The sequence below is a fragment of the Epinephelus fuscoguttatus genome, linkage group LG12 (genome assembly GCF_011397635.1).
Source record: "Epinephelus fuscoguttatus linkage group LG12, E.fuscoguttatus.final_Chr_v1".
Lineage (NCBI taxonomy): Eukaryota > Metazoa > Chordata > Actinopteri > Perciformes > Serranidae > Epinephelus > Epinephelus fuscoguttatus.
The window spans coordinates 33,500,927-33,527,517 of record NC_064763.1 but is presented as its reverse complement, the minus strand read 5'-3'; the positions used below and the strand labels follow the sequence as shown (position 1 = coordinate 33,527,517).

Sequence of the window (26,591 nt, the reverse complement as noted above, 5' to 3'; positions counted from 1 at the left end):
CACTATAAAATGACTTTTCACTGGCATACTTTACTTTAACATTTTACCATGAGATATTTTATAAATCCTTATGACAAGTTTATCGCATATTGCACTGACTTTTCTCAATGACAATCTATACTCATGCTCAGCAAACAAGTTGAGTGTATTTCCCAGATATCCATGTATTCCTTTAAATTATCTTTTTTGAAAACCAATATACATGTAATTGCCAGCATTCCCAGGTCATTTTCACTATTTGAGATCTGAAATAAAAAGTAAAACCACTGAAACTGAGTGTTGAAAAACAGGAAACTTTATTGTGTAAGATGTCTGAACTAAAAAGAAATCAGTTCTTCTGGATCTCCACTTTCAACCAGTGATGAGAAAAACTTCAGCCAAGTTGTTACCAACATGATGCCAAATCCGATGTCAAAGAACAACACAGATAACTTAATTCAACATTTAATCAAATAGGTGAAAATATCGACACTGACTACAGAAGAGGTGTAATACAGAAGTAAAACAAACTATTGTTTTTTTAAACAAACATTTTATATTTTTTGTTTGTTTTTACATTGGATTACATTTACATAACTGAAATACGAACAAAACAGACTTCAATGAAAGCCATAGCCATATGTACCAGTGAAACATGATCTGCCCTTAATCTTTAAAGATAATATTTGCATGTATTTTATACAAAATAGACTTTATCAACCAGTATGAGGGTAGTGCAATTCCGTCAGGCTCTGGTAGATTTACTTTCACACGAAGATTCAACTTTTTTTGTTTCATTTTCTGTTTTAAAGTGACCAGTAAATCCTCACAGCAATATACATGGGATCCAAAGCCTGGACCCTTACAAAAGATACCTTTCAAATAAAATAAGAAGTACTAGAAGTTGGATAATAAGTGCTACTTAAAATGTAACTGCTTGAATACTTCTTTTTGTTTGTTAAATCTTTTTTTCTCCTCTCTGCTTTGGTCACTCATATATAACGCAAAAACCTCCTCCAGTCCGTCTCGCCTTTCCTCCCTCGTTTCCTTATAACTTTAAAACACAGTGAGCATTCATATAGACTTTCCCATTGACTCGTAAAATTTACATTTACTTCACAAGACGAACATGTTTAACACTTCCTAATGTATTCAACACGTCTACCTTTATCAAACACAAACCAACAAACAGAAAAATATTTACTTTCTTGACTCGTTCAATGTACAAAAAGGATTGGGTAAAATTATCCATATCAAAGAAGATCAAGCTTATGTATTCAAAATCACAGAAAATATTGTCTTTTTTTTCTTACAATAGATCAATCTCCAAAAGCATTAATATTTGTTAAGGGTTTATCTATTTCCTGATTTGAAATTGTATTTCTATGGCTCTCTGTCTCCCTTTCGCAAGGCCTTTACATGTAGTTGAAAGGTAAAAGAGAAAAGTGTATGAGTATAGAGATTATGTCCATGTAAAAATATTTTTTAATAATAGACATTGTTTACATTGCACTGGATATGTTGGCGCTGTTATATACACTTATGGCCATTTAGAAATGAGCAGGGATATGGTTACATCTACACGTTAAAGCTGGTTCTCTGAAGCACCACCACCTGGAAACAACTGTACTACTGTATGCAAAAGTCACCCAAACAAATACACTTTAGTCAAAGCTTCCCCAGAATAATCAACACTGATGTGAGCGCCATCAAGCCCATGTTCATCGAAGCGCAAGGCCAAGAGACCGAGTGAGCGAGCGAGGCTGAAAGCCTGCACTGCACATGAAACAACCCTGCTGTGAATGACCATCCTTTGGCAGAATGGCTGATTAAAAACATGATGGCTCTTATTTAATAGTGGCTTGTATGCGGCCAGAGTCTGCTGTGCTGTTAGCAGGAAGTAACACACAAATGATCGGTCTCTATGGCAACCTGCTACCTGGTCTGTTAACTGCCATTCAGAGTTATGCGCTGCGGAGGGATGAGTACCATTCAGAGTAAACAGCTGAAAATCTGTACGGTCGACATTTTAGGCAGAAAGGCCTGGCAGTTACAAGAAACACTGAGGAAAATAGAACTATGAGGGGGGAGCATTGTGTTTGCACTTCCAGCAGAAGCCAATGTACAACTGCACTGTTAATGTCTATTTGCTTCGGCCATCACATAAGCTGGTACGGACGTTTTCACATTACAAATGTACCGAATGCTGACCACCAACTGTTTGACAGCAGTGTATATTACTGCTTTGCAATTTCAAAAATACAATATTTTGTGCATCTCAAAAAAAAAAAAAAAAAAAAAAAAAGTTGATACAATACATACATACACTTGACTTGGATGAGAACAATCAGTACTTCTAAGCTGGTGTAGGTGTGACACGGAACTAAGAGCTCATAAACGAGCACCCTCAAGCAAAGTTACAAAAACCACATCATGTCGAGTCCCAGCTGAATCATCACTTCTTCACATCTCCAGGAAAGGATATATCTATATATATATAGATATAAAAACTTGATATTACATTTGGCACTAGTGGAGCACATCTGGATGATGTAGTCACTCATAGCCTGAGCTTTGATCTACAAATTATTTGGATCAAGCTGCATCTTCTACCAAAAATATTTCAACTTTAGAGGTGAAGTCCTGTGCTGAGTAAAGAGTTTCCATCGATAACGGGTGTCTCTATTTTAATATATCTCATATACAAAACATATATTTATTTATATATATATGTATATTCAATTACCTTTTCAGCCATGCTAAGCTCAACAACTTAATAAAAACCCCACTTCCCATCTGTGCAAACAATTTGAGATGAAGCTGATTAAAGGGCATTTTTCATTTAAAATGATGTTTTGAGTGAAATACTTTGGTCACAAATAATATGCTTTTTGTTGATCTATCAGGAGTACTAAAGGGTGAAATAATACTATTCTAAGTATTTAGTAATTTGAGAATTGTTGAGCACCTAACTTGTTCGTGGTACCTTATTTTGAAAATCTAGAACCTAAACCTAAACTAATACCTTAGCATGGATGCAGCTGGCAATGAAGGACGGTTCTGACTTTAAGCCAGGTTTTCTATGGCTATTAACTAACACACAGACACCTTGGATGTTTTTTTAAAGGTATTTCAGTCTTAAAAACCCCACCTGTGTAGTTGCATCTGAATGAATTGCAAAGATCTGTAAGAAAAAATCTTATTCCAATTCACAACTCACTGATTATTCCAAGATCTAAATCTCTATGCCCCTAAATATGAGAAAATATCATAATGCCTTGTTTAATTCCAGTGGCCTCCATCAATGTGGTTGCAGCTACTCACAAGCTTGTTTAGGAATTGATTGTTTATTCAGCGTTATATTTGTTGATATAATCTGGATACTGTAATTTTGTGTAACAATGTGATACTGATTGGAAGATGCAGTATTTATCAAATATGCTTTACATGGGATGAAGAGACACTTTTTTTTTTTTTTTTTTTCCTCTAAACTTTCCCTGTCTTTTTAGCTGCGATTCTCAAACTTTCTAAGACCTAAAATTTCATTTCTAAGCTGTACCATAGGCTGTCTTGCTTGGTGAATGTCTGGGGATCAGAACCGAGAGCCCACATTAAAAAATGCCAACAACGGCTGCTTGGAAAGAAAACAGAAACTGCTAGCTCGGAAAACGAAAACAGGAAAAAAAATGTGGAGGTATGACGTATGGGTAAGTTAGATTCATACACGAAAAAAAAAAAAAGTCGGCTTGGAGAGGATGGCTGTGAAGAGCTTTAAAAGCTAAAAGGCACTGTTTTTCCCTTCTCAGATACATCCTGTGTAAACATTTTGCTGAGTGTGTGTGTCTATGAATACTTGGTATGTTTTATGTCCGTGTGTGTAAGCGTGACTTGCATGTGAGTGTCTGCATAAAATAAATGAATATTCCTCTGGCTGTTTTTTTTTCTTCCATTGGTCAGGTATATAAATCTGATTTATATCGTTTCATCAATGATAACTGACTCATAGCTGAAAAGTTTGTCCTTAGAGTCTTTGGGTCCAGAAGGAAAAAAAAAAAGATTCTGTCATGTCAAAGCGTTTTTGTTTATCCCCTTCTTCGCCAACAGTCCTCTGGAAACAAGTGAAAACTCACTACATTCTCTGCGTAGTGGAGCTGGGAAGGGCAAACAGAGACAAGCTGGGCAGGTGAGCAGAGGAACAGTAGGCTTGAACTTGGAGGGACCCTCAATAGGCTGCTAATTCGGTGCAATGGACAGTATATATGGTGTCATGTTAAGGGTGGAAAAGGTGTTTCTAGGTGTTGGCTTGTCAGTAAAAACAGCAATAAAACACTATAGGCAGGAGAGAGTAAGAGGCAGGCGGCCACCAAAAGAAACAGCATTAGAAACCTGAGGACAGGGCTGTGGACGGAGGAGGGGGTGAGGGGGCTGGAAAATAAATCAAATAGACAGAATGCCCACAATGTGCATCCTGCCCACAAGGCATTCAGAGCCAAAACATTTCTCCTGGAGGACAATTTTCTTATTGTTTAGCCAAGAGGACGGGCTACAGGTTGGTGGTAGGTTGTCCTTGTTTGGCCCAACATGGGGCCAGATTAGTTGGTGTGAGGCCACAGGTATTGTGCTCCGAGATTCGTCTGAATGGCTGAGGCTAGGAGGGGCGTGGCAGAATTCCTAGAGGGGGCCTGGGAAAACTGAGGAATCCAATCCAAGTGATAGCGGAGGCAGGACAAGCAAAGGCTTACGGCTTGGGGTGAAAGCTTGGGGCCCCGGAGAGGTACATGGGCAGGGCAGGATTTAAGGCATTGCTTCACAGTTTAAGGCAGTCACTTCTGATGAAACAGCAGAGGCTTGACACTCCCGTCTTTGAATTTTGGTATTTGGTTGGAGATGATCTCCGCCAGCATCTCCGGGAATTCCACACTGAGGGTTTTATTCACAAAGGTGTAGAAACAGATCTGGAGAAGACCCTCGACCATCTGGAGGAGACACCCAGGGAGACAGAGACACAAACTGATTAGTGCGAGTCTATAGATATACAGTATAGATTAATTTGCAGGATTATCCTTAAATTAGCCTCAGGTCTATATACAGTAGGTCTTTACTTCAGCAATAAAGAGGCTTTACAGAGAGCGGTTGGTAGAGAGTGCTTGTACGGACTGATTTGACTGGAACATACAGCAATGCACTAAGCAGGATCTATGAGTGTATTCTTGAGGGTTTTACACTAATCAGCATGGTCCAGGGGACTCAGTGGAACTCCAAGTTATTGATGCATTTGAACCGCAAGATATGAAAGAAAAAGCCTGGCTGGTATATAAAAGACATTAAAGGAAGCCATAGTACTAGGGATACACCAATTCTGGGCAGATTCTGATACAGACTGTTTAAGAAAACAAGCAATATGGCCGATAGCCGACACCTAATGGAGGTTTTTATGTTGTTTATTTTGTTTTTGTTGTTATTTATCCCCCTTTTGTGTCAGAGAAACAAAGAAATGTACCCTACAAAAACTTTAATTAGTAGCCTGGGCTATTATTTGCTTTAATCACTGAAGTCAACAGGCTTATATTAGAGACAGGCGTCTATGTGGGATGGGCCTTTCATTCCTTTTACACAAGATTTTTGCTTAGCAAAGATGGGAAATTCAATCAAATCACTTATATAATTACTTACATAAATATTAGGCTTTGAATAAGATATCAATTATGTATTATGCATTATGACACAGCACCCAAGCATAAAACCTTAATTCTACAAGATAATACTAAAGACTTAATGAGAGTGTCATAATTTAGCTTCGTCCAACACTTATTTTTACTGAACAGAGCTTGAACGCATCATAGCATAACTCAATGCAGCCTGCGTGAGCCGACAGTTGCAGCCACCAGCTGCTTAAAACTAACATTTACCTGCTCTCCTGCTGATAGTCACATGGATTCATTGCTCGCAATGTGACATTATCAGGGAAACATTAGAGTGCATCCTCCGATGCGACAATTGTGTCTTTTCCATCCTTTCGTCCCAACAGGGAAGATCTCTGTTCATCACAAACATGTTTTCTGTTGTCCCAGGGAAAACAGGATACCAGATGCTATGAGCTACAGAGTCTTGTCACACAGCAGTGAGATCACAGAGCCAATTTGCCCAATACTGATGTGACACAACAAAAAACTTTGGCCTCTGCCGTGGGTGAATGCCATCATCTCTACTTGCTGATAGCCCAGTGGCAGTCAACAAGAAGAATATCTGCTGACACCAATGTTCGGCTGATAAATCGGTGCATCCCTACATGGTTCACTTGTAAAATGCTCTACATGCATTCTATTCCAATTTACTAATATAAAGAAAATCCTATTTAAAACAAAGAAACGAAAAATACAAAGCATGCAGTACAGGTCAGTGTGTGTGTGTGTGTGTTTCTCTAACCTCCTGCATGGAGTCCAGTAGCTTAGTTAGCTGGTAGAAACGCTGCCAGTTCTGACTAGCGTTCTCCTCTCTCTTGACGATGGCTTTTCCCAGCTCCTTGATGTACGTCATCCTGATCTCGTCAAACACCGCCTGGCTTTTCAGGCCATCTTTTGGTACTGCACACACAAACATTAGCGTAAGAGTTAGCCACCATCGGCAGGACTGTGACTGGTAAAGTAAAATTACAAATGAATAAATCACATTGTTGAGTTACACAGAGTTTGCTTGAAAATTTTACTTGTAGTTGGAGCCCCTCACAACATCTGTGATGTAAAAAATAAACTACTTTAAATCTTATTACAACATTGCTGTTATATTAAGCTGGTTGTTAACACAGAAGCACCCAACAGTTTTTTATGTTAAGAACTCAAAATAAATTCTCATTACGACAAAGAACACGACTGTAACACCCCGTCTGAGAGGAGGATATGGACTTTGTTTTTGTCTTTGAACACAGGGAGTGAGAGCAGTCTTTAAAACTTATCCTCAATAGAAGAAGAAAAATTAGATTGTAAGTGCACTGAACAGCTTACAGTGTACCCATGCACTTTGCATGTAGACATTTGTATATCTCTGCTCTGCCATCTGGACAGCTGGTGATGTGAACAGCTGGTTATGCACATTTAAACTTTTGACTCAAACTGAAAAATCCACCAGTAATATTGCTATTTGTCTTAATCTGTTCTTTTTCCCGTCCTCTGCTGCGACCAACAGCACAGGGCATTAATAATTCATTCAAATTTACTGTGTGGGACCCCGAAGAGGACAATTAGGAGATGCTGAAAAAATACACACAGGAGCATGCACATACCTCTTAACCAGAATGCTGTAGGCAATGGAAAATATGCAAAAAAGGCAACATCAATAGCTTCTGTGTGCAGCGTGTGTACTCACTGGTGTGGTCTGAATGAGAGTATAAGAGGACCAGTGAATGTTTGGACACACACCTCATAAAAACCACAACCTGCATGCTAAATGTATTGAGAAGACCACACACTGACTGTGCTGGTCACCACTAAAAAAGCTAACAACCAACAAATGGCTGATAAAACATCAGTATGCCGTCGTCATAACAACCATGTCAACACATCACAGACTCCTCGTCAGTCTGGTGCCTGGCATTGGGCCCAGGCAAAGCCACAGTAACTGGCCTAGAGATTATGCAAAGCCACAGAGGGCAGCGTCGGGGTGAAATACTGTCCGATTTACATAATCAGATAAATGGGAGATACTGCAGTGCGAGCGCTATCAGGCCTCTTCATTACACATGTTCAGATTTGGCTGAGAGAGCAAGAATCAAAACAGATTCCCTTTGCTGCTCTCTACTCTGGATTATTTAGTGTAAAATAACCGAATGTGTTATCTTATTTAACAGGGTTTAGGGATTAAGTGGAAAAGAGCTACTATGACCCATTTGAGTTTGCTTTTAGAGAAGCAGTGTGGAAGATTTAGGGAGATTTAGTGGCATCTAGCTGTGAGAGCTGCAGACTGCAACCAGCTGAAACTTCAACCAATTAGAATTCCTTTAGTCTTCATAGTAAAGGAGGTTTTAAGCGCAGGCCAAACTGACCCTTTACTAAGTCCCACCCCCGGACACAGACTGGCCAATCATAACGTAGCATCTTGCAAGCTCAGACCAGGGTCCGACAACAACACAGCTGTGTTCCATTGACTCTAATGCAATTGTTTCAGATTTCCTTTATTTCCATTTATTTGGTTTTGTGGATTTGGAGCTAAATGTTGTGCCTGGGGCACGTCGTGTATGAATGATACTCGTTACCTGGAGAGGTTGGAAAAAGATATACGTTTGGTTCCAAAACCAAACCCTGAAGTGTAGGGTTAGCTAGCTAGCTACTGAAGATATAGCCTACTGAATGTATACACATGCTGCTTTTGCTCTTTAATGATTATAACGCTGTAAAAAAGACAGACCCTGCTGTACAGGAACCAGTGAAGGGAAGCAGGGAAACTTTGCTGATGTTCAACCAGCTGTGTGTCATCACAGTGTGTGCAGATGAACATTGTCTGACTTCTCCGGAGATCCCTGTACATCCGGCAGCAGATGTCCGGGTGCTGGCAGCAGCACGGGGGCAAAGCCAAATGCCGTTCATCTGCACATACCGTGATGCCACACAGCTGGTTCAATATCAGCAAAGTTTCCCTTTATATTCATTGTCTTGTGTGGCGATCAGCAGTGATGTGGTGGTTCACTTTTACACTGTGATCTGTAGCCTATAGTTCGGCTTTAGCTTCTAACTATCTTTGTCTTTTTAACCTGTTGTTGCTGCTGAGTCAGTTTGACATCCTGGATATATCCTTCAAACACAGACTGTAGACCCCTCTGTCTGCTTCTCTCTGGAATCACTGTTTCATTTCTCCAAAAATATGATTTCTTCAGGGAGTGCAGTTAGTCAGAGTGTGGGCTCCGTGCTTACTCTGACAGCTTGACAGATCATCACAAAGGGGCGGGGCTTAGCTAAAGGTCAATTACCTGCAGATGTCTCCTCTCCAAAAAACAGACTAACTGAATAAAACCAGTAAAACCAACTATGAACGGCTCATTCTACAGTAACAAAAACACAATGATACTCATGTACAGGTGATTATACACTAAAGAAAACATACTTATTATACTATCTTCCCTTTCTGCCAATATATCCCCCTAAATCCTACACACTGGACCTTTGAACAATAATTTAAAATGCGTAGTGCAGATGGTACCTCTGCTGAAAGTGAAGTCCGCCTTCTGAACTTAACACGCATGTTAAACAGTAAATCAAACTGTCCCATAGGCGAGTTTAATTTTCATCCACACGTATGTGAAATGATCAAAACAGCTCAAACCAGTTGTCCTGACCTGACAATATTTCCATCCCTGAGGGGAACAGATGGAAATAGCTCCCAGGTACGAAAATGCAAGAGCGCTCAGTATGGAAATGTCATTTCCTCTGCATAAAGTGCAAATCGCCTCTAAAGTGCATCCTTTCCTCCTCCATTCACCAAGAGTGAGGTGAAAGAAGTGAGCTCTGCTTCTCAGCTAAGGGTAATTTAAATGAATTTACATAATTAGGAAAACGTTTGATTTAGTAATACTTTTACAATGCTGCATAGTGTTTTTCTGGGGATTTTAAGGGTGCTGAGCCCACTCATTCATAACTATTATTTTCCTGCATCAAAAAGAAAGGAAAGTGAGGGCTGCTGAGTGTTTTACCTTTTTGTTCTACCTAGTTAGAGTCCCTCCTTTAATGACCCTAGCCAATTTGTACACTTTAAAGTAACTCAAGCAAATTACTGCCAACAGAAAATGCATTCAGAATGAATTTAGAATACCAGAATAAGTCTCAATTTTCGCTCAGCAAAACTGAAATTATAAAAAATGGACAACGGTTTTGCTGTAATGATGTTTTCCATTATGTGCTTTGGCTTAGATGATTGTGATGACAACATAGCAGGCCGTACAGTGGGCTGTATTTTGTCCTCTGAGATAAGAAACAGAAAGTTAGATTCATTTAACTCTTTGTTTGCCTAACCGTGCATTTCATAATTTTCAAACAAACTTTGGGATCAAATCGGTGGTTAAAATACAAAGCAGCAACTGTTCGTCTTAATAGAGAGGGGAAAAAAGGGGCTGTCTACAGATTAGGTACCTGTTGGACACTTGAAGATCTTTTCAACTGAGACAGTGACTACAGAAGAAGAACAGACTGTACTTTTCTGTCAGTGAAAAACAGTTTTCAGGCAAGCTTTGAAAGGACACTGAAGGAAAAATGTACCTTTTGACAAACGCTGATCAGTGACAGATCATCAATCTGTCATACAATGAAGTGTTTGTATCTGCCTTTTCACAAAATGCCTTTGGGTGATCATGAGAAAACTGTTCTGTTACATTTTTTGACAGTAACAGCAACAGAGAGGGACTTTGTGCTGTTATCTGGTCCAGGGACTTTATTTTGTATTGTTGTCTCAAAAAGAAGAGTCCACAATATAAACAAGATAAAAAGACACCATCTAACCAAACAATAGACTCATGGCGTATTGCAAGTGTTTGAAATATTTAAAGGTGTATTCAATAATCTCAATGTAAACAAAAGGAAAGCCTGACTGAGGCTGGCACTGACTGACACTGATCACTACGGTGCTTTCAGACCTAGAGCTCGCTTGCTTTGGTCTGAATCAGGGACTAATTTTGTTGCCAAGTTGCATAATTCCCTAGAGTTGGTTCGTGTTCTCACGGCAGCATTTATAGGCAAACCAGATCAAATGCCATGCCAGAACGCTGCTCTTGATTGGTCAGAATTTCCATGTGGGAAAAATCCAGGAAGTAAACAAAACGTTGAAGAAGAGTACACTTGCAAGATAAATGTGACACTTTCTAATGTCACAATGGAGGGACAACTACGCAGGTTGATTTTAGCGCTGCTCATCGTGGACTATATTGCTGTCATTGTTCATTTTAGTCAAACCATACAGTTTGAAAACGAGGCGCATCAATGCATCAAAACAAAGTTTTGATGCATTGGATGTGCTGAATGTGCATATTAAGGCAGTACAGGAGGAGGTGCACATTAATAATCCTCCAGGACTGTAACATGCTCATGTTTAACCCAAACAATGTGTCATGTGACTGCAGTTGGTTCGAATTGAGGTCAGAGGTCAGTTCTCTCACCACAAACGAACCGCACCAGAGTTAATTTGTAACTGGATTGAGACCACCTCTTTGAGAAGGTCTCGGTCCGGTTGTTTTGGTCACACCTGCCCAAACGAACAAAACTTAGGAGGCAAAGGAACTTGAGTTCGATTGGACCAAACCAAACAGAGGTGAAAGCACCCTAATCATGTGTCTACAGGTGCTCAAGGCATGTTTATGTTTGCTGCAGTCATTTTGAATTCTGGGTCCTGTAGTAACAAATCTCACTTGCCTTTGCTACCAGTAACTGCAGGTGTTGCCAGATCAACCAGGACTGAAATCATCTCTACAAACATAAATCTGCATATTTATACAGAATCTGTGGGCAGCGGGACAAGATTTATGAATCAGGAGTGTTCTAGTGTCCATTTGTAGTCTGAGTAGTATTGCCATCAAGTCTAAAGCTTTATATTTACATTTTTTTGCATTCATTTGCAGATATTTGTTTATAGATATTAGCCAAAATGAAAGTGCACAGAAGAGGAAGCCATGGTCTGGATACCATTGGCTGCACTGGAGCAGCCCTAAACATTGGCCCTTGCCCCCAAAGGCTTTATCCTTGTCAGACAATAGGCAATTGGGGCATAAAACATTAAGATTACAACTGTAAATGTTTAAAGCTGTGTCTTCCTTTTTTAAGACACTCCTTGGAACTGCAAACTTTTTTATTGTTTTACTGCATGGCGCACATAGTTAAAATAGTCTCATAACACAAAACACAACATGATTTAAGTTGTTCAAATGTCTGGCCTTGTGTGCACCGTAGATCACAATCCCCTGAATATTCAAGAGTAAAAGAGCTATTGTTTGGTTTGTTGTTTATTCAACCAAAATACAGAAAAATATGTAATGATATACTGAGTGCTTATGTTCAGTGTCTCTTGGATGAGGAGATGAATCCATTCATAGCTCTTGTAGTAACCATGGTGAGATACAGAAATGTCTGCAGATGGCACATAGAGCCAGATGTATTCACTCAACCATCCTCATTAATACGCTGAATTATGGGTAGAAATTTGCATTTACAATGCAGTTTGTCGCCAGTTTAAAAAAGACACAGCTGTGACTTTTAAAAGAGAAGCTTGTTCCATTACCTGTACTGAGCAGTAACAGGACCTTCATGCACAGGTACTCCTCATAGGACACCTGCAGTCTGACAAACTCATTGCAGATCTTCAGCATTTGCTCGCACTGGTCGGTCATGAAGGGCAGCTTCATACGGTCTCTGGAAGAAGGGAAAGAAAGGGCAAGGCAGGAAAGTGCATATGAGAGAGAAGCGAAGAACAGGTGGAGACAGCGGGGGAATAAACAGGAGGAAAACAGAGATGTATAGATTAGACTTGAAGCTCTTTCACTCATCCTGTTTTTCAATTCTAAATAAACAGCCCCAGCAGGGGAGCAATACAACCTTGCAGGAGAAAACCGCACTGTGAAATCAGTCCTGATAGATTTTCACACCTCACTTCCACTAACACACAGCCCACATTACTTTCTACCTCTAAAATCAATACAGCACATTCTCCTGATACATAGCCCTGGGTTGAGAGACATCTATTCATTTTGTATAACTGCAGTGTTACCAGTGATGACTTCTTCACCTTTCATATCTATTTTTAACCCTCCCTGAGTCTGCGCGTCCTTTAAGAGTGGCTCTTTACAGCTCAGGCCGACTCTTTCTACGCATTTCCATGGAAGAGGATGAGCTGTTGGCAGGTTGTCAGGGGCAAGAGCTCAGTGTTTGTGGCACTCTTGCCACTCACTACTAAGTGAAAAACATTTACACTTTGGGCAAAAGAACACCGCACTTCAAACAAGTGCAAAATGGTCACATGGGAGTCAGTGGTTACTTATAAAGAGCCATGACCAGAACCCCTGCCAAGTAGTTAGCAAACCAAAGTACTCAAGATATAGGTCATTAAGACAAGTATTGTAATTTTCAGATGAATTAATGTTCTTTGATCAAATATGTCTTGACTGAAATTACATTTTTAGGTAGTTCTTATCACGCTGCTGTATGTTCATGTGTTCATTTCTGATAAATTTGGTTTTAGCTATTTGATGCTATAAAAAGGGGGTTTGATGTCATGACTGACAGCTCTGAGCGCCAACTGGTGTGCTCTTGATCAATAGCTATTTGATGTGCTTGCGACTGGTCGCATGGGTGTATGGGCTCCAAATGGCACGACCAGCACAAGATAGCAGCAGCCATATCTGGTATATTTTGGCCTCACTTTTGTACAGTGGGAGGAAGTGGAGAGTGTAGTGGGAAATGAACAGTAAAAGCCCACGCAGGGGTAAAGAGGTTTAATGGATTAATATTGAAAATAACAGATAAAATTGGACAATGTTTTTACCCCCCAAAGCATTTAAACTTTGACCTTTAAAAGCTAGAAATAGCACTACAGCAACAGCCAAGCTAACTGGAGATGAGCCTCTGCTTTACTCTGTTTCCTCCGGGGACTACAAAGACTGTGGTAAGCACAAAGACTTCGAAGCACAATCAATTTCTGCAGGCAGTGGTTCTTTAAGTGATGTGGCTGTGTAATTAACATACTGCAGTTGTACCTGTGCAGTCTCTCTGTAGCTTCTGTGTAGCACAAAAGGTTATTTATTGTATAGTTCAGCGTGTAATTGATGTACTTTCTTCTGCGTGTGCAAGGAATGTGGTTTCCTGGTTGTGCTTTGTTACTTGCATTATAAAACATGAGGGGTTCTTTCCTATGAAACTTCTACTACTTTTAGAATTGTAAAAACACATTTATCATTTCACTCCTGCAACACTGATCAGCAGTTTCCTTAGCATTTGGAATTAAGCACCTGCGTACTGTTGTTTTACTTAGAGAGGGTGATTTTGATAATATAAAAAAAGTGTAAAATCAGAATTTTAATCATCTGGGATTTTGGTTTAGGAATATAATTATATATTACATCTTTTTACTTTTTGAAGATCAATACACCAGGAGGGTATTAGCTTAGCTTAGCTTAGCATAAAGACTGGTGGCAGGGGGAAACAGCTAGCCATGTCTGTCTAAAGCATGTAACTCTCATGGATGTATAAAGAGAATTGGATAGAGTGTTGGAGGTCGGGCCCTGTTCATTCCTATGAAAGTTGCTCAGTAGTGTATGAAGCCAAAAAGTTCAACTGCGGCGTATAAACTCAACCAGATAATCGACACTGCTTCTGCACTGTGTGGCCCACAAAGCGGGTGCACTTGATACTTCAGCCAGCTGAGCAGCTAACTGCTGATTTAGCACTACGCTAACTTAAATGTGGATAAAATGATTCAATCGTACGGCTCTTCTAGACTTTCCAAATGTTACTGAACCAACTGGATAAAGTCCTGATCGTGAAACAAGTCATTTCACAAGTGTTGTGATGCTCCAAAAAATGCATCCACTGTAGGGGTGGGCGATATATATCGTTAACGATAATATCGTCATAGTTGTTTTAACGATGTGCAAATTTACGTTATCGAGTATGCAAATGACTTCACAAAAACAACTGAAAACACACGTTGAAAGGTTGAAACCCCACACATTCACCGAGAGTTACGTAACTTGCGTGCAGCAGCACGCCGCAGTACCCCTAGGTGGTCACATGATCTCTCACTGGCACCTTCCTGGCAGGTCAGCCTGCTGCCGAACAAACATTAGCGAGACAACATAGCAACACCGCCCACGGATGCTCCAGCAGCTTTGGAAGACGTGGGTCAACTGTAGTGATAGGTCCCAGCCTGTCAGGCTAAAGTTCGCAGTGCCTATCTGAACAGTTGCAAATGGACCCGGAATTGATGCTACAAAAGGCTGTCACCAGAGTCAAACAGAGCGAGCAGGTAAAAAAGCATCAAGAAATGTTAAGAACATTTTTCCATTAATATCATCCATGAGAAACAATTAATGAGCTATAACTCAGGCTGTTAAAAACACATATTTAAAAGAATATAGTCTAATTATCGTTATCTTCAAAATCCCCAAAATATCGAGATATTATTTTTTGTCCATATCGCACACCCCTAATCCACTGATTTACAGATGTCTCTTTTGCCGTGTAAGTCAATGGGAAGAAGTCTTTTTGGGCCACAAGGTGTCATATGACAGTGTTATAACACAGTTTGGCCACTACTAAAATTGGACTTAAAGCCCGGTTCACTTCCTGTGGGCCTGGTAACTCCCTGTAAAACCGCAAATGTTGGTTTTAGGTCTTAAACAAACAACACTCAACATGTTAGTGCGCTTTAAAGATAAACTTATAATATAAAGGCATATTTAGACCAATGATTTGTGACGAGACGAAACCGTTTAAGAACGCTGCAGAGAAAAGCTGCAGCGGAGTGAACTCGCCACCTGAGCTTGACTCAAGCCAGCTGATGGTGTCACCTGCAACTCAGCTGGTCAAACTGCCAGCAGCTGGTTTTAGAACATGACACGTCACCTGTTTCAACAGCCAATCTGCTTGTAGTGAAATCTACTGGTCAAGCTCACTTGCTGCGACAGGTGCTCCTGGTGTTTTTCACCATTTCATCACTACAACAAATGCATCTGTAGCCAGTATCTCACTATCACTATCCTCATTCATATTCTAAGAAGCTACAAATTATATTCAGCCACAAAATAAACCTGAAAAACTGTAAATCAGAGTTGTTGCACAGAGATGATACACTGTCTCATCTAGTTGCATTGGTGTGAACCGGCAGGTTTTTACAACACTGCAGAACAGCACATTGCAAGAAGTTGCCTGTTTCAACTCGTCTCATCGTAAATCTTTGGTCTGAACTGGGCATTCCATTTTTGATGGAGCAGGGACAGTTGTTTCCCTCCCTTCCAGTTTTTAGGCCAAGCGAGCCCAGTCACCTCCTGGCAAATAAGCCTTCAGTTCCCTGTGCCACAGTCTGTGCCTCATAACTCCCCTGCTGACCTGAGGAGAGTGCAGAAAGCCAAGTGCTTCCTCTAATAAACATGCTGTCATAGGCTGCTTATTTTCACCTGATCTCACAACTTAACACGCAGAAACTGCCAAATTTCCAATACACTGTAGACGCACCTATATCCAGTGACCTCACCAAGCTGAGTCATGAACAGATCGATGGGCGCATGTGCAAACCACGTAATGAAGTGAGACTGACACCCTGAAATGAGCAAATGCAAAACTGGCTGGCAAAATGTCACGCTGAAGAACTGGCTGCAAAAATATCCAACAGCTGGCTGTGGTACGTACTTGTTGATGACGAGATCAGGGGCGAAGCAGAGCATGCTGCCGTTACACTGCTCATATGACCTCCAACCGAGACTGAAGGACATGAGGAAGAGCCAGGAGCACTGAAGCAATGTCATCTGGTCATCCAGGTGCAGGTTACGGAAGCCTAGGAGAGTCAGAGCATCAGTGGGTCAGATTAACACACGCAGACACAGCCAGCGAGACAGAGAGCCACAAACACACAGTTATAATCACACAAATTAAATGAGCAGCTGATGATATGACACTAAAAAAGGGATTACTGCATTTGAGCATTTAGTTGTCCTTTAAACATTGTTGGTTACCATAGTAGTAATAATTGTACAGCATATTTTTCAAAAGAGTGCATAATGAACGTGTTTTTGCAGCTTGAAAAATAATGATTTACTGTGTTAGTGTAGTGGCGTATGTTGCTGCTTGTGATACTATTCACCTATTCTGTCTGCATCATTAAAAAGCACAGCGTAATATATTGATTTCAAAGAGATAAAGAAGAAGTAATTGCTCAATACATCATTAAAACACAATTACGAAACCAGCTTACACAAAGCAAAATGGGACAATCTAGTTAAGTCGATGTCCAAATTGGAATTAAATTGCAGCTCAGTCGTTTCCACACTGTCAAAACTATAAAAGTGGAACTTCACATGAAAAGTCCTTTCACATTACATTTGTTTTAAACCGCGGCTTTGTTATGTAAAAGCTGCTCCCCCCCTACAGTAAGAGCTTTTCCTCACTATCACCTTGGCGGCCTGCCAGCTGTGGACAATGCAAACACAAAAAGATTAGAGCCAGATTTGTCCCTCATCATACTGTCACAGACAGAGAGAGGGGGAAGGAAAAAAAAGTGAGCGTTATGGTTTTGTTGAGAGGTTTTTTCTCTGAGAGCTCTGATCTTAAATCTTTGGTATGACCAATAGCAACAATTACAGTGAGAGGAGAAAATCTCCAAGCAAATACTTGGAGCGATTATCAAGTCATGTGCCTTCTTTCTCATGATTAGAAACTAGCATGGGTGGTTGGAAATTCCAAACTCTTGTGCTTCCATTTTTTGCTTCTGTGGAAATCAAACTAGGTAGCCTTCAAACTCAGCAATTAACCTTGATGTTCACAACATGAGTTTAAGTTTGGGACAACAGTAATATTTAACTATATACAGAGAGTCAGATCTTTAATGCACAAACACAGGGTTTTTTTTGTTTTTTTTTTTTGCAAAACCATTACACTCAAAGTCAAGATGACAGCGACAATAGATGCAGTCATTCAAATTGCTTTGAGATGAAAAGGGTAAAATTTCATCCGCTGCCGGAAGACTTTCTTTACAGAGATAATGATTTCAGCTGGTTGTAGGAACATCATCTTTATGCACCTTCAAAAAGATATTAACCTTGGTCATGACCTGATCAAAATCAAAGTGCTTTGGAGAGGCCGGGTTTCTAAAGTAAATTGTTCTTTTACAAGCCGCCATTATTCTCCTCTTCTGTCTGTAATTACGGATTCAGCCATTACACAGAGGTCATACTTTTTATTACATGGTTGCTGAACATCTGTTGTTCTTTGTCTACACTGCCAAGAGCAATCATGTGGGGGAAAAAAAAATCTTTGTCTTTTTGTACAGTCTGAAGTTAAAGACTTCCACATTGACCACCACTGTAGCAATTAAGATAACCAACTCGCTACCAGCCTGACCATGATTTAATCAGCTCCAAGATGGCTTCTCCTTTGCTTGTCAGTCTAAATCTGAAGAGCCCCATTAAAGTTACTAATCTTACTTCAGTCATGTCAGAACACCTGTTCAAAATACTGTAGGGAACACTGTGACATTCTGAATTATGATAAGTTCTGTTCCTTCGCTGGAAACGTCACCTATTTTGCATCATTTTGCGAGTTAACTTGCAGCTACTCGTGTCCTTTAGTTTTACTGAGGAATACCAACAATGCTGACAAGCAGATGCTCGGTTAACTGGAGGGCAAAAGTGAAAGCTACGCCATTGTGTACTAAACGTCTAGTCAATCTGCACATTTTCCATTTGATCAAAGGTGATGCAATTTCCTAAACCAGCTGCATCTATTGAAACTAACAAATGACTTCACTTTCCATCCATGCCTTGGCTCACTTCAGTACACATTAGTCTCAATTACAAGCTGGAAATACTCCCAGTGACACACTTTGCTTGAGCAGTATTATGCATCTAAACTATACCACAGGCAACGCATGGTAAGAAGCTTTTGGTTACCTGGTAGTGACTTGGCCCACTTGACTGCAGAGATGACCTGCTGTCCCCCCAGCCTGTTGAGCGTGGTCATGAGCCGCGAGGAGGTGTCAGGCAGCGTGCTGTCATAGCCGGAGTAGATGACCTCTGGCTCGATAGCCTTGAGCACAGACAGCATGGTGGGCACAAGTTGGGGCATGCACCTGGGGATGACTGGAATAGGCATGTTGTTGATAGGCTCTGCAGGAGGCCGCTGCACTTTCATCTTGATCAGCTTCTTGTTTTTCCTCGCTGGGGGGATGGGGCAAGACAAAGGAGGAGAAAGGGAGGGAGGGAGACATGAAACAGGGAACTGGTGAGCAGCGACAGTCGTTATTTTACTTTTCAGCCATTAAGGAGATGTTCCTTTTTTCAACTTTTTTAAATGAATGATCTCTAAATTTTAAAACTAACAGCATTTAAAGGTCTAGTGTGTAGGATTTAGCGGCATCTAGTGGTGAGACTACAGTCAGATTGTAACCAGACTTCTACCAAACTACGGTGACAGACATGAAAACACAAAAGTGCAAATGTAGAGCCAATATCTGGTTTGTCCGTTATGGGCTACTGTAGAAACAACATGGCAAACTCAGTGGAAGAGGACCCGCTCCATACACAGATAAAAACATCTCATTCTAAGGAAATGAAAACATAACAGTTCTTAGTTTCAGGTAATTACACACCAGTAAAAACATATTCATGTATGTGGGGATTAATAATTAATAGACAATACACTTAGATCAAGGTCATCACCAGAATTAATTTGATGGAGAGTCGTGTGTTTTCTCCAGAGAGACATGTACTATATGGTACAAATTTATAGACTGCCAACAGAACAAGGAGAAACAGCCAGATGTTCAACCTCGCAGGAAACCAGAAAGCACTGTTTTCATTATTAGATCATCTGTCATGTCTTGGTCTATAAAATGTCGGCAAATGGTGAAAAAAAACAAAACCATTTTCCTGGAGGCCAAGATGACGTCTTCTAACGTCCTATATTGTCTTGTATAAAACTTAGAGAAGCAGGGAATCCTTTTACTAGAGAAACGATCAAAATTGTTGTCAATGCTCTGTTGATCAGCTTATTCATTAGTTGGCTAATCCTTTCTTTTTGTAGTTTCTCTCAAGAGCAACAACAGGAATAGCAAATTGTTGTGTTTTTGCGCACAACATATAGACTAGGCATTGTTTTGACATTTTCTCCCACTAAATGTGCAAACATGTCAGGGGTTGAGGGGCTTACACAAAAAAAACATGTTTTTTCCTACTCTACCTTTTTTAATTTCCTCTCTTGGCGTTTCTATGGCAACTAAGAGCCTTTTCGGTGGGAGTCTGTCTGCTGATGCTGCACTGACGTCCATCAAATCCCTCTCCCTGCCTCCCTCTGTCTCTCCCTCTCTGTATATGGAACTACTTTCACATTTGTCTGACACACACCGCACTGTGTACATGCAATCTCACCCAACACTGACAGCAATTTCATGCCCCAAGAAAGCATCAGCTGAAATAACACAATGAGCAAGTTCAAAGCACTTATGCAGTTGCTGTGCTCCACCTGTTGCTTCCGATTTCCAACAGAGCCTAATTGTTGCACTGTGTCTTAAACATTTATCCCTTTGGGAAAGAATCAGGTGAAGGATCAGCAGGGAAGGCTGTAGACGTGATCCATGAATTGAAGTGTGGAGGTGGCACTCTCTCATTCAGCCTCGCCTGCATACCAGCACACGTGTACTGAACAGCACATTCATCGATAATGCCACATGTTCCCAGGTGGATGACTAACACCAGTCAACCCACGCTGCAGCCTTTCTAAATTTTGTTTGAGACAAAATGTTCATAAAATGTACAACCAATTCAAAAGTTTTTAAGTGATTTTCATTGTGGTATCTGTGCTCACAGTCAGGGCTTTCGGTGAGAAGACATATTTTCCACAGAGCTTTGACATATTGCTGAGTACTGGCACTGTGCGAGACTAGAGGCCATTTATTCACTTCCAATATATTTCATCTTGACTGTTTCAAATCTATAGACCTGAGAAGCATTAAAACCACAAATTATAGAAGGATTTTTGATATCCACACGTGATATTCCTTCATCTCCATCACTACCACTGTACTGAGCAAAAAACTGTCTTTCAGCTAATAGTGAACATGAGGTTAGTAATAATACCCAAACAGTATTCCTATGGCAACAGAATTATTACATAAGAGGTAAGAGAGAGGGAAACAGAACAAAGTTAAAGTGAATACATGACTTACAGGACTGCTGTAATCAGCCATGGTAATTTGAGGCTGTGCGTTCAGAGCGGACGATAATGGGTAAGTCGAATGGAAATTTAATTGTAATGTCTTTATAGATTCCTTTCCAACAAAAAAAAAAAATGGCGCTATGGATAAAAATACAGCTTTGAGCAATAAAATAAAATAAAAAAAATCATAAAAAATAAATAAATAAATGAGCAAATAATTAAAATAAAACTAAATAAAAAATATTAAAATAATGATTATAATATTAACAATAATAATAGTAAAAATAATAATAATAATAATAATAATAATAATAAAAGTTTTATAAAAGTTTAAAATCTACAATAACAAATACCTAAAACTAACTTGAAGCTATCAGCATTGTAGTTACTTAAGTACTTTCAGTTTCACTGTACTTTACAAGTGTTAAGCTACAAGCATGATTCTAAACACTGCAGTGTTCTATCATCCCTGTTGTTTTATTTCTCATGAGAATTTTCTCAGTCATTCACCGAAGCAGAAGCTGTGGTGACATGACACATCGGACTAATGCGACTTGCCCACTTTCCATTAACTTGGGTGAGGGTGGTTTAAGTGGAAACCAGACATACTGGAGGCCATAGTGGAAAGAGTGGGTGGCAGTGCCGCAGGGCCAATGACACTCACTGCAGGGGAATTTCAACGAGCTACTACTTATAGACACCATTAAATAAAATAAAAAAAAGTTATAATCCTGTACCCCGGTGTTAACTGTTCTCTTGGTATATTAAATATTAAACTATTTTTGATGACTGCATCTTAGGGGAGTACACATATATTTATCATTTCAAATGTGGCTCTTGACCTGGGGGTGTGAGTCACTCACCCACCATATAAAACCCTTGACCTTTAGCTTGTGTCATAGTAGCTATAAGAGCGTTATCATAGTTAAAGGTGTGTATTCATATGTCAATTTTTCAATTTTCCCCTATCCTCTGCCTCCTGATGTAACAAAGGGAGGTGTGGGTGGAGGCTAACGGTTTTCCACAGCTCTTTACTGTCTTGTATTTGTCACATATCCTGTTTTTCAGATGAAAATACCGCACAGTATGAAAGTTAAAACCTGCTGTTTCACTGTGAATTTAAAGTCAGTTATAAGGAAGCCGGCCTGATTGATAAGATGGGTCGGACCGTTTACCTTCCAAGTTCATTCCGGCTTGAAGACATTTCCTGAAGCGGCATGCCGGACAGTTCTTCCTTCGGATCTTATCGATGATGCAGTCGTTTCTCCCTGCACACAGGTAGTTGTGCTGGCCTGTTAGGATGAAAGGGAGAAGAAGAAGAGGAGGGGGGGAAGGGAGACATATTAGCCAGCTAAGAAGGTGTGAGAAGGATTAGCCTGAGCAGTATGTATTATGACCACACTAACCACCTGCCGATTCAACAGTAAGCCTGACAAACCTGTGGCTTTCCTCTGGTGTTGAGAGCTCTGCTTTTTAAAATCCTCACTTAGAACACATGGCACAATTCGCAAATGTGCACAGAGCTCTTTCCCAACAATCAGGCACGGTCCACATTCATATTGTGGGCCATGTACAAGAGCATAAATAGTCCACATCTGTTTGCATACCATGAACACTTTCCCATTCTCATAATAACTCTAAATGCCGCACATGATTAGGATATGGGAATATAAACCAGAGATGAAACTGTACTTGGATCAGTTTAATTTGAGGCAGTAATAGATATCTGGCCCAGGGGAAGAAAACGTGTCGACTTCATCAAACATTTTTTGAAGAAATACTTGTCAGTGACATGCAAGCAAGACTTTTTACGAGAAACAGGCTTGACCATGACTTTAAAAGTTTGGGATGTTAAAAGATAAAGCTGGCAATACTTTCCATATCTGATATTGGAAACAAATGTGATATGAAGGGAACAAAACAATGGATCATTCAAAACTGTAACCTCCTTACCCAATCTGTGGTTCTCAGTCCCAAGCTGAGTTGCTATGACTAAACATAAAAATATTTATAAAATAAAGTCACAAATAAATGATATCATTTTTAAAAAAAGACTCAGTAATTTCCCCAAACAGTAAAGCACTGTAGTTTTTAGCAGACGGTACTCAAAGAGAAGTAAAGGGTGTATTTGTTGGGGTATCTTTTTTTTTTGTTCTGGATTTGGTGTGCTAGTATTTACACACTACACTACAGCAACGCTACACTAAACTAATACTAGTATTGTCCCCTCGCATTTGAATGCCTCCATGAACCATTTCAATTGTACCTACAAATCACATCCATATGTGTGAAAACATGGATGCTTCACACACAGATCTTTACCATCAGCAAAGTTTCAACGTGGGCACCTAAATTGGTGTCACCAATTCAGTATCTGAGCAAATGTTTCCCTTCTGTTCCTGACTGGAAAAGTGTTTTCGCATCATATTATGATGTCACAGCGATGTTGATCTTTGACAAATACCGTCACCATTTCATTTTTTCCTACTAGAGTTTTATGTGATTGTTTTTCACAATAAGCAATCCTTGAGTGATGGCCAGTGACATGTTTTGTGAGATCATGGTGACCTTGATCCCTGACCACCAAAATCTAATCAGTTCATTCTTGAGTTCAAGTGGCCGTTTGTTTCAACTTTGAAGTAAACCTTCAAGGCCTTCTTGAGATATTACAATCACAAGAATGAGACAGACTCAAGGTCACAGTGACTTTGACCTTTGGCCACCTAATTCCAATTACTTTTTTGTTGAATCCAAGTGGACATTTGTGCCGAATTTGAAAAAAAAAAAAGTCCCTCAAGCATTGTTGAGATATCCTGTTTACAAGAATGGGACAGACAGACATACATACAAGGCAAAACATAATGCCTCAAGCCACAGCTGTTGCTGGCATGGAAACCTACATCTATAATGTGCAGCTGTAACAAAGGTTCAAGATCTGTCATGGCAGATTGTGTACCGCTACTTCATTTTTTTGTAAATACAAGCCAGTAGCAGTGTAAGACCCCTCTTCCTCCATGGAGCTGCAGCAGTATACTTCATGGTCCACCCTGGAAGATCTATTGATCTACGTGATGTTACCATGTCAGCTCAGTAGTAGCCCGGGCCACAGTGCAACAGTGTTTTGCTTTTATCACATAGAGTACTTATGCTGCAGAGCCTGAGGAGTGTCACATGAATCTCATCTTTCCAGCATCAACACATTCTTTTGAGTTCAAACTGAGACATAATCAATCTAATAGACAAAATTAATAAGAGGATGTCCCATAACGTCATGGCAGACATGCCATGGTCATTTCTTTATGTTTCATTCTGACAGTCGTTCTATGAAATCCAACTGCCATTATAAACTAGAATAACCTCGGATGTACTAGATGAGTCACTAACCCAGCAAAGATATTCACATCTGCTGTCGAGCTCATGTAACACTGTGGAAAAAAAAGAACGTAGGCAGTGATTTAGGAGGACTCTACTTGCACTGCAAACTCAATCAAAGCTGACTCTTGTGTCAAACCAGCCACAGGTCTTACAGTTAACGTTGTACTCTTGATATGGCCTGTATGAACTTATTATTCTCAACTTCTGTATTTCTAAAAAGCTGTCTTAGATCCTGGTCCGTTAGGGAAAAACACAGCCAAGTGTTATACAAGTCAATGAGTGGCAGAGAAAAGAGATGAGATGCAACCACAAAAGAAAAAAAAGCCTGTAGGAATGCAGGCCGTTTTTTCACTTCCAGTAACTCATTAGATACCAAACTGGCAGTTGATCTGTGCTGCATTTAACTAGGTCTGGGTGATATGGACAAAAAATCATATCTCTATATTTACAGGCTGAATGGCGATACACAATATATATCTTGGTATCTTCTACAAAATGGGCTGCATGTTTTCAGTTACAAGTCAAAGCCACATTTGTGTTTTATAAAAACAGGCTGTGATCAAAATAAAATGCAAAGGCAGGGATTTTCCCCTGTTTGAAAATATACAGCTGCACAACATGTAAATGAAAACTGACATAAAATAAATAGCAAGGCTTTACATTAACGTTTTTTCACACAGCACTGGAGCTACAGAGGTTTAAAGGTTTGCAGCACAGGACACAAAACTTTAACGTGAGTATAAAGGTATCAAGTAAATCCATTGAAGTTTGGAATTAAAAATGTTTGTGAGGGAGTTAAAAAGTCATTGTCCATCTGTTAGCCTTTCAAATGAATCTAGTGCTGGAAAATGATGTAATCTATATATCTCATTTATGCACACTGCATCAACAGAGAGGACGAGGGAAGGAAGGAGTTAGAGGCACTTTGTCCACATTATATACGTCTCCTATATGTGATGTCTGTGCTGCCGCTGCATTTTTAAAACAAATCTGTCGCCTGCATCCAGGTGCTGTCTCTGTGTCACAAAATAGACTAAAACTACCAAGAGGAACGGCAATGCACTATGAACATGTGAGTAAATGAGTGGGGCGGAGCTGTGCGGAGATTGTGAGGGGGGAGAGATGCACATTGGTATGCGTTATGTAATGCAACATGACCGTATATCGATATAGACGGTCTAAATTTTTATCTTGCTTGAAAATATATCAACATATCGTATAGTCGTTATATCGCCCAGCCATCATCTAACCTAAAGCTGCAATTCAGCTTAAAGGTATACTAGGCAGGTTTGTAAACAGTATAACCAGCAAAAGTAAAACCCAATATTAGCTATATATGTGTTTTTTTTCTGCACCGTGTTAGCAACTTTTAAAGCTTCCTCTTCCTCTGCTTACACTGCGGTACCTGTTTGCTGCCTTTTTATCCTAATGCTGTGCCCAGGAGCGTCCCGAACACGGCCAAATAAGACAGAAAATACAGACACAAGGCAGGATCTTTACCCTACAGATAAATATACCTGCCAAACACTTCTAGCGGGTCATAAATGATGACTAAGAGGGACAGCTTTTGTACAAATCTATACCTTTATTTTTTATTTTTTTGGAGGGGGGGACGCTTTAAGATCTGTGATGGAAAAACACAGCTGTATAGCAGTGCTCCTTTAGAAGTTGCATTTCCTTCTGAAAAATGTTGAGCTCACAGCCACCTCTTATTAAAGAGCAAATGCCCCTTCTGGATGGCTGGCTGACTAAATCATAGCATACTCCCCCATCACCAATTACTGTAGATATAGAGAGGTAAGGTGGAAAGCCTGCTCATTAGTCACTTGTGGCATAATAGCAATACTCATTATAGAGCCAATGTGCACAGCTCTCAAACTGTGAGGAGCGGCAGAGGAAGAGGATACAATAAATTATCACACGGAAACCCTGTAATGTACAGTCTTTTCATATTCATCAAACTTGCCACTGTTTTCTAAATTGATGGAGGGATCATCAAACTGGATGATACAATAAATATTTCACTTGTTCTTTCTGTGCCATTCTCCAGCAACCCTTCAATTATTGTACACACACACGCGATGAGAAGTTTTTGCATGACCGCAAAAACCATCTCTGCCTGAAACAAGACCTTACACAAAGTCATCAGACAAAATGCCCTTTGGGACCATAAACATTGTTACTGATCTTCCAAATATCATGTGTTTGATGCGTCTTTTTGAACTAAAGGGCATTCAATAAAACCGCTGGCGCCATATAATAGAATGTCAAAATAATACTACAGTGTGCAATTTGTTTGCTTGTATCACTACACTACATCCTAGAGGCATGTGGGCATGATAGCAGAAT

The 26,591-nt window shown here is 40.0% G+C and overlaps 1 protein-coding gene across 3 annotated transcripts in view; it reads right to left on the bottom strand.

The window, feature by feature from the left end:
- Positions 1 to 279: 279 nt before the first annotated feature.
- Positions 280 to 26,591, bottom strand: part of LOC125898453 (glucocorticoid receptor-like) — an 89,212-nt gene continuing 62,900 nt past the window's right edge. For all 3 annotated transcript variants that reach the window (XM_049592248.1, XM_049592250.1, XM_049592249.1), the window contains 6 exons: positions 22,043 to 22,159; positions 18,605 to 18,871; positions 16,350 to 16,494; positions 12,229 to 12,359; positions 6,406 to 6,563; positions 280 to 4,955 (listed from right to left, as the gene is read on the bottom strand). In XM_049592248.1, coding sequence (XP_049448205.1) covers positions 4,803 to 4,955; positions 6,406 to 6,563; positions 12,229 to 12,359; positions 16,350 to 16,494; positions 18,605 to 18,871; positions 22,043 to 22,159 — 971 coding nt within the window. In that variant the 3' untranslated portion in view covers positions 280 to 4,802. The remainder of the gene's footprint in view (positions 4,956 to 6,405; positions 6,564 to 12,228; positions 12,360 to 16,349; positions 16,495 to 18,604; positions 18,872 to 22,042; positions 22,160 to 26,591) is intronic.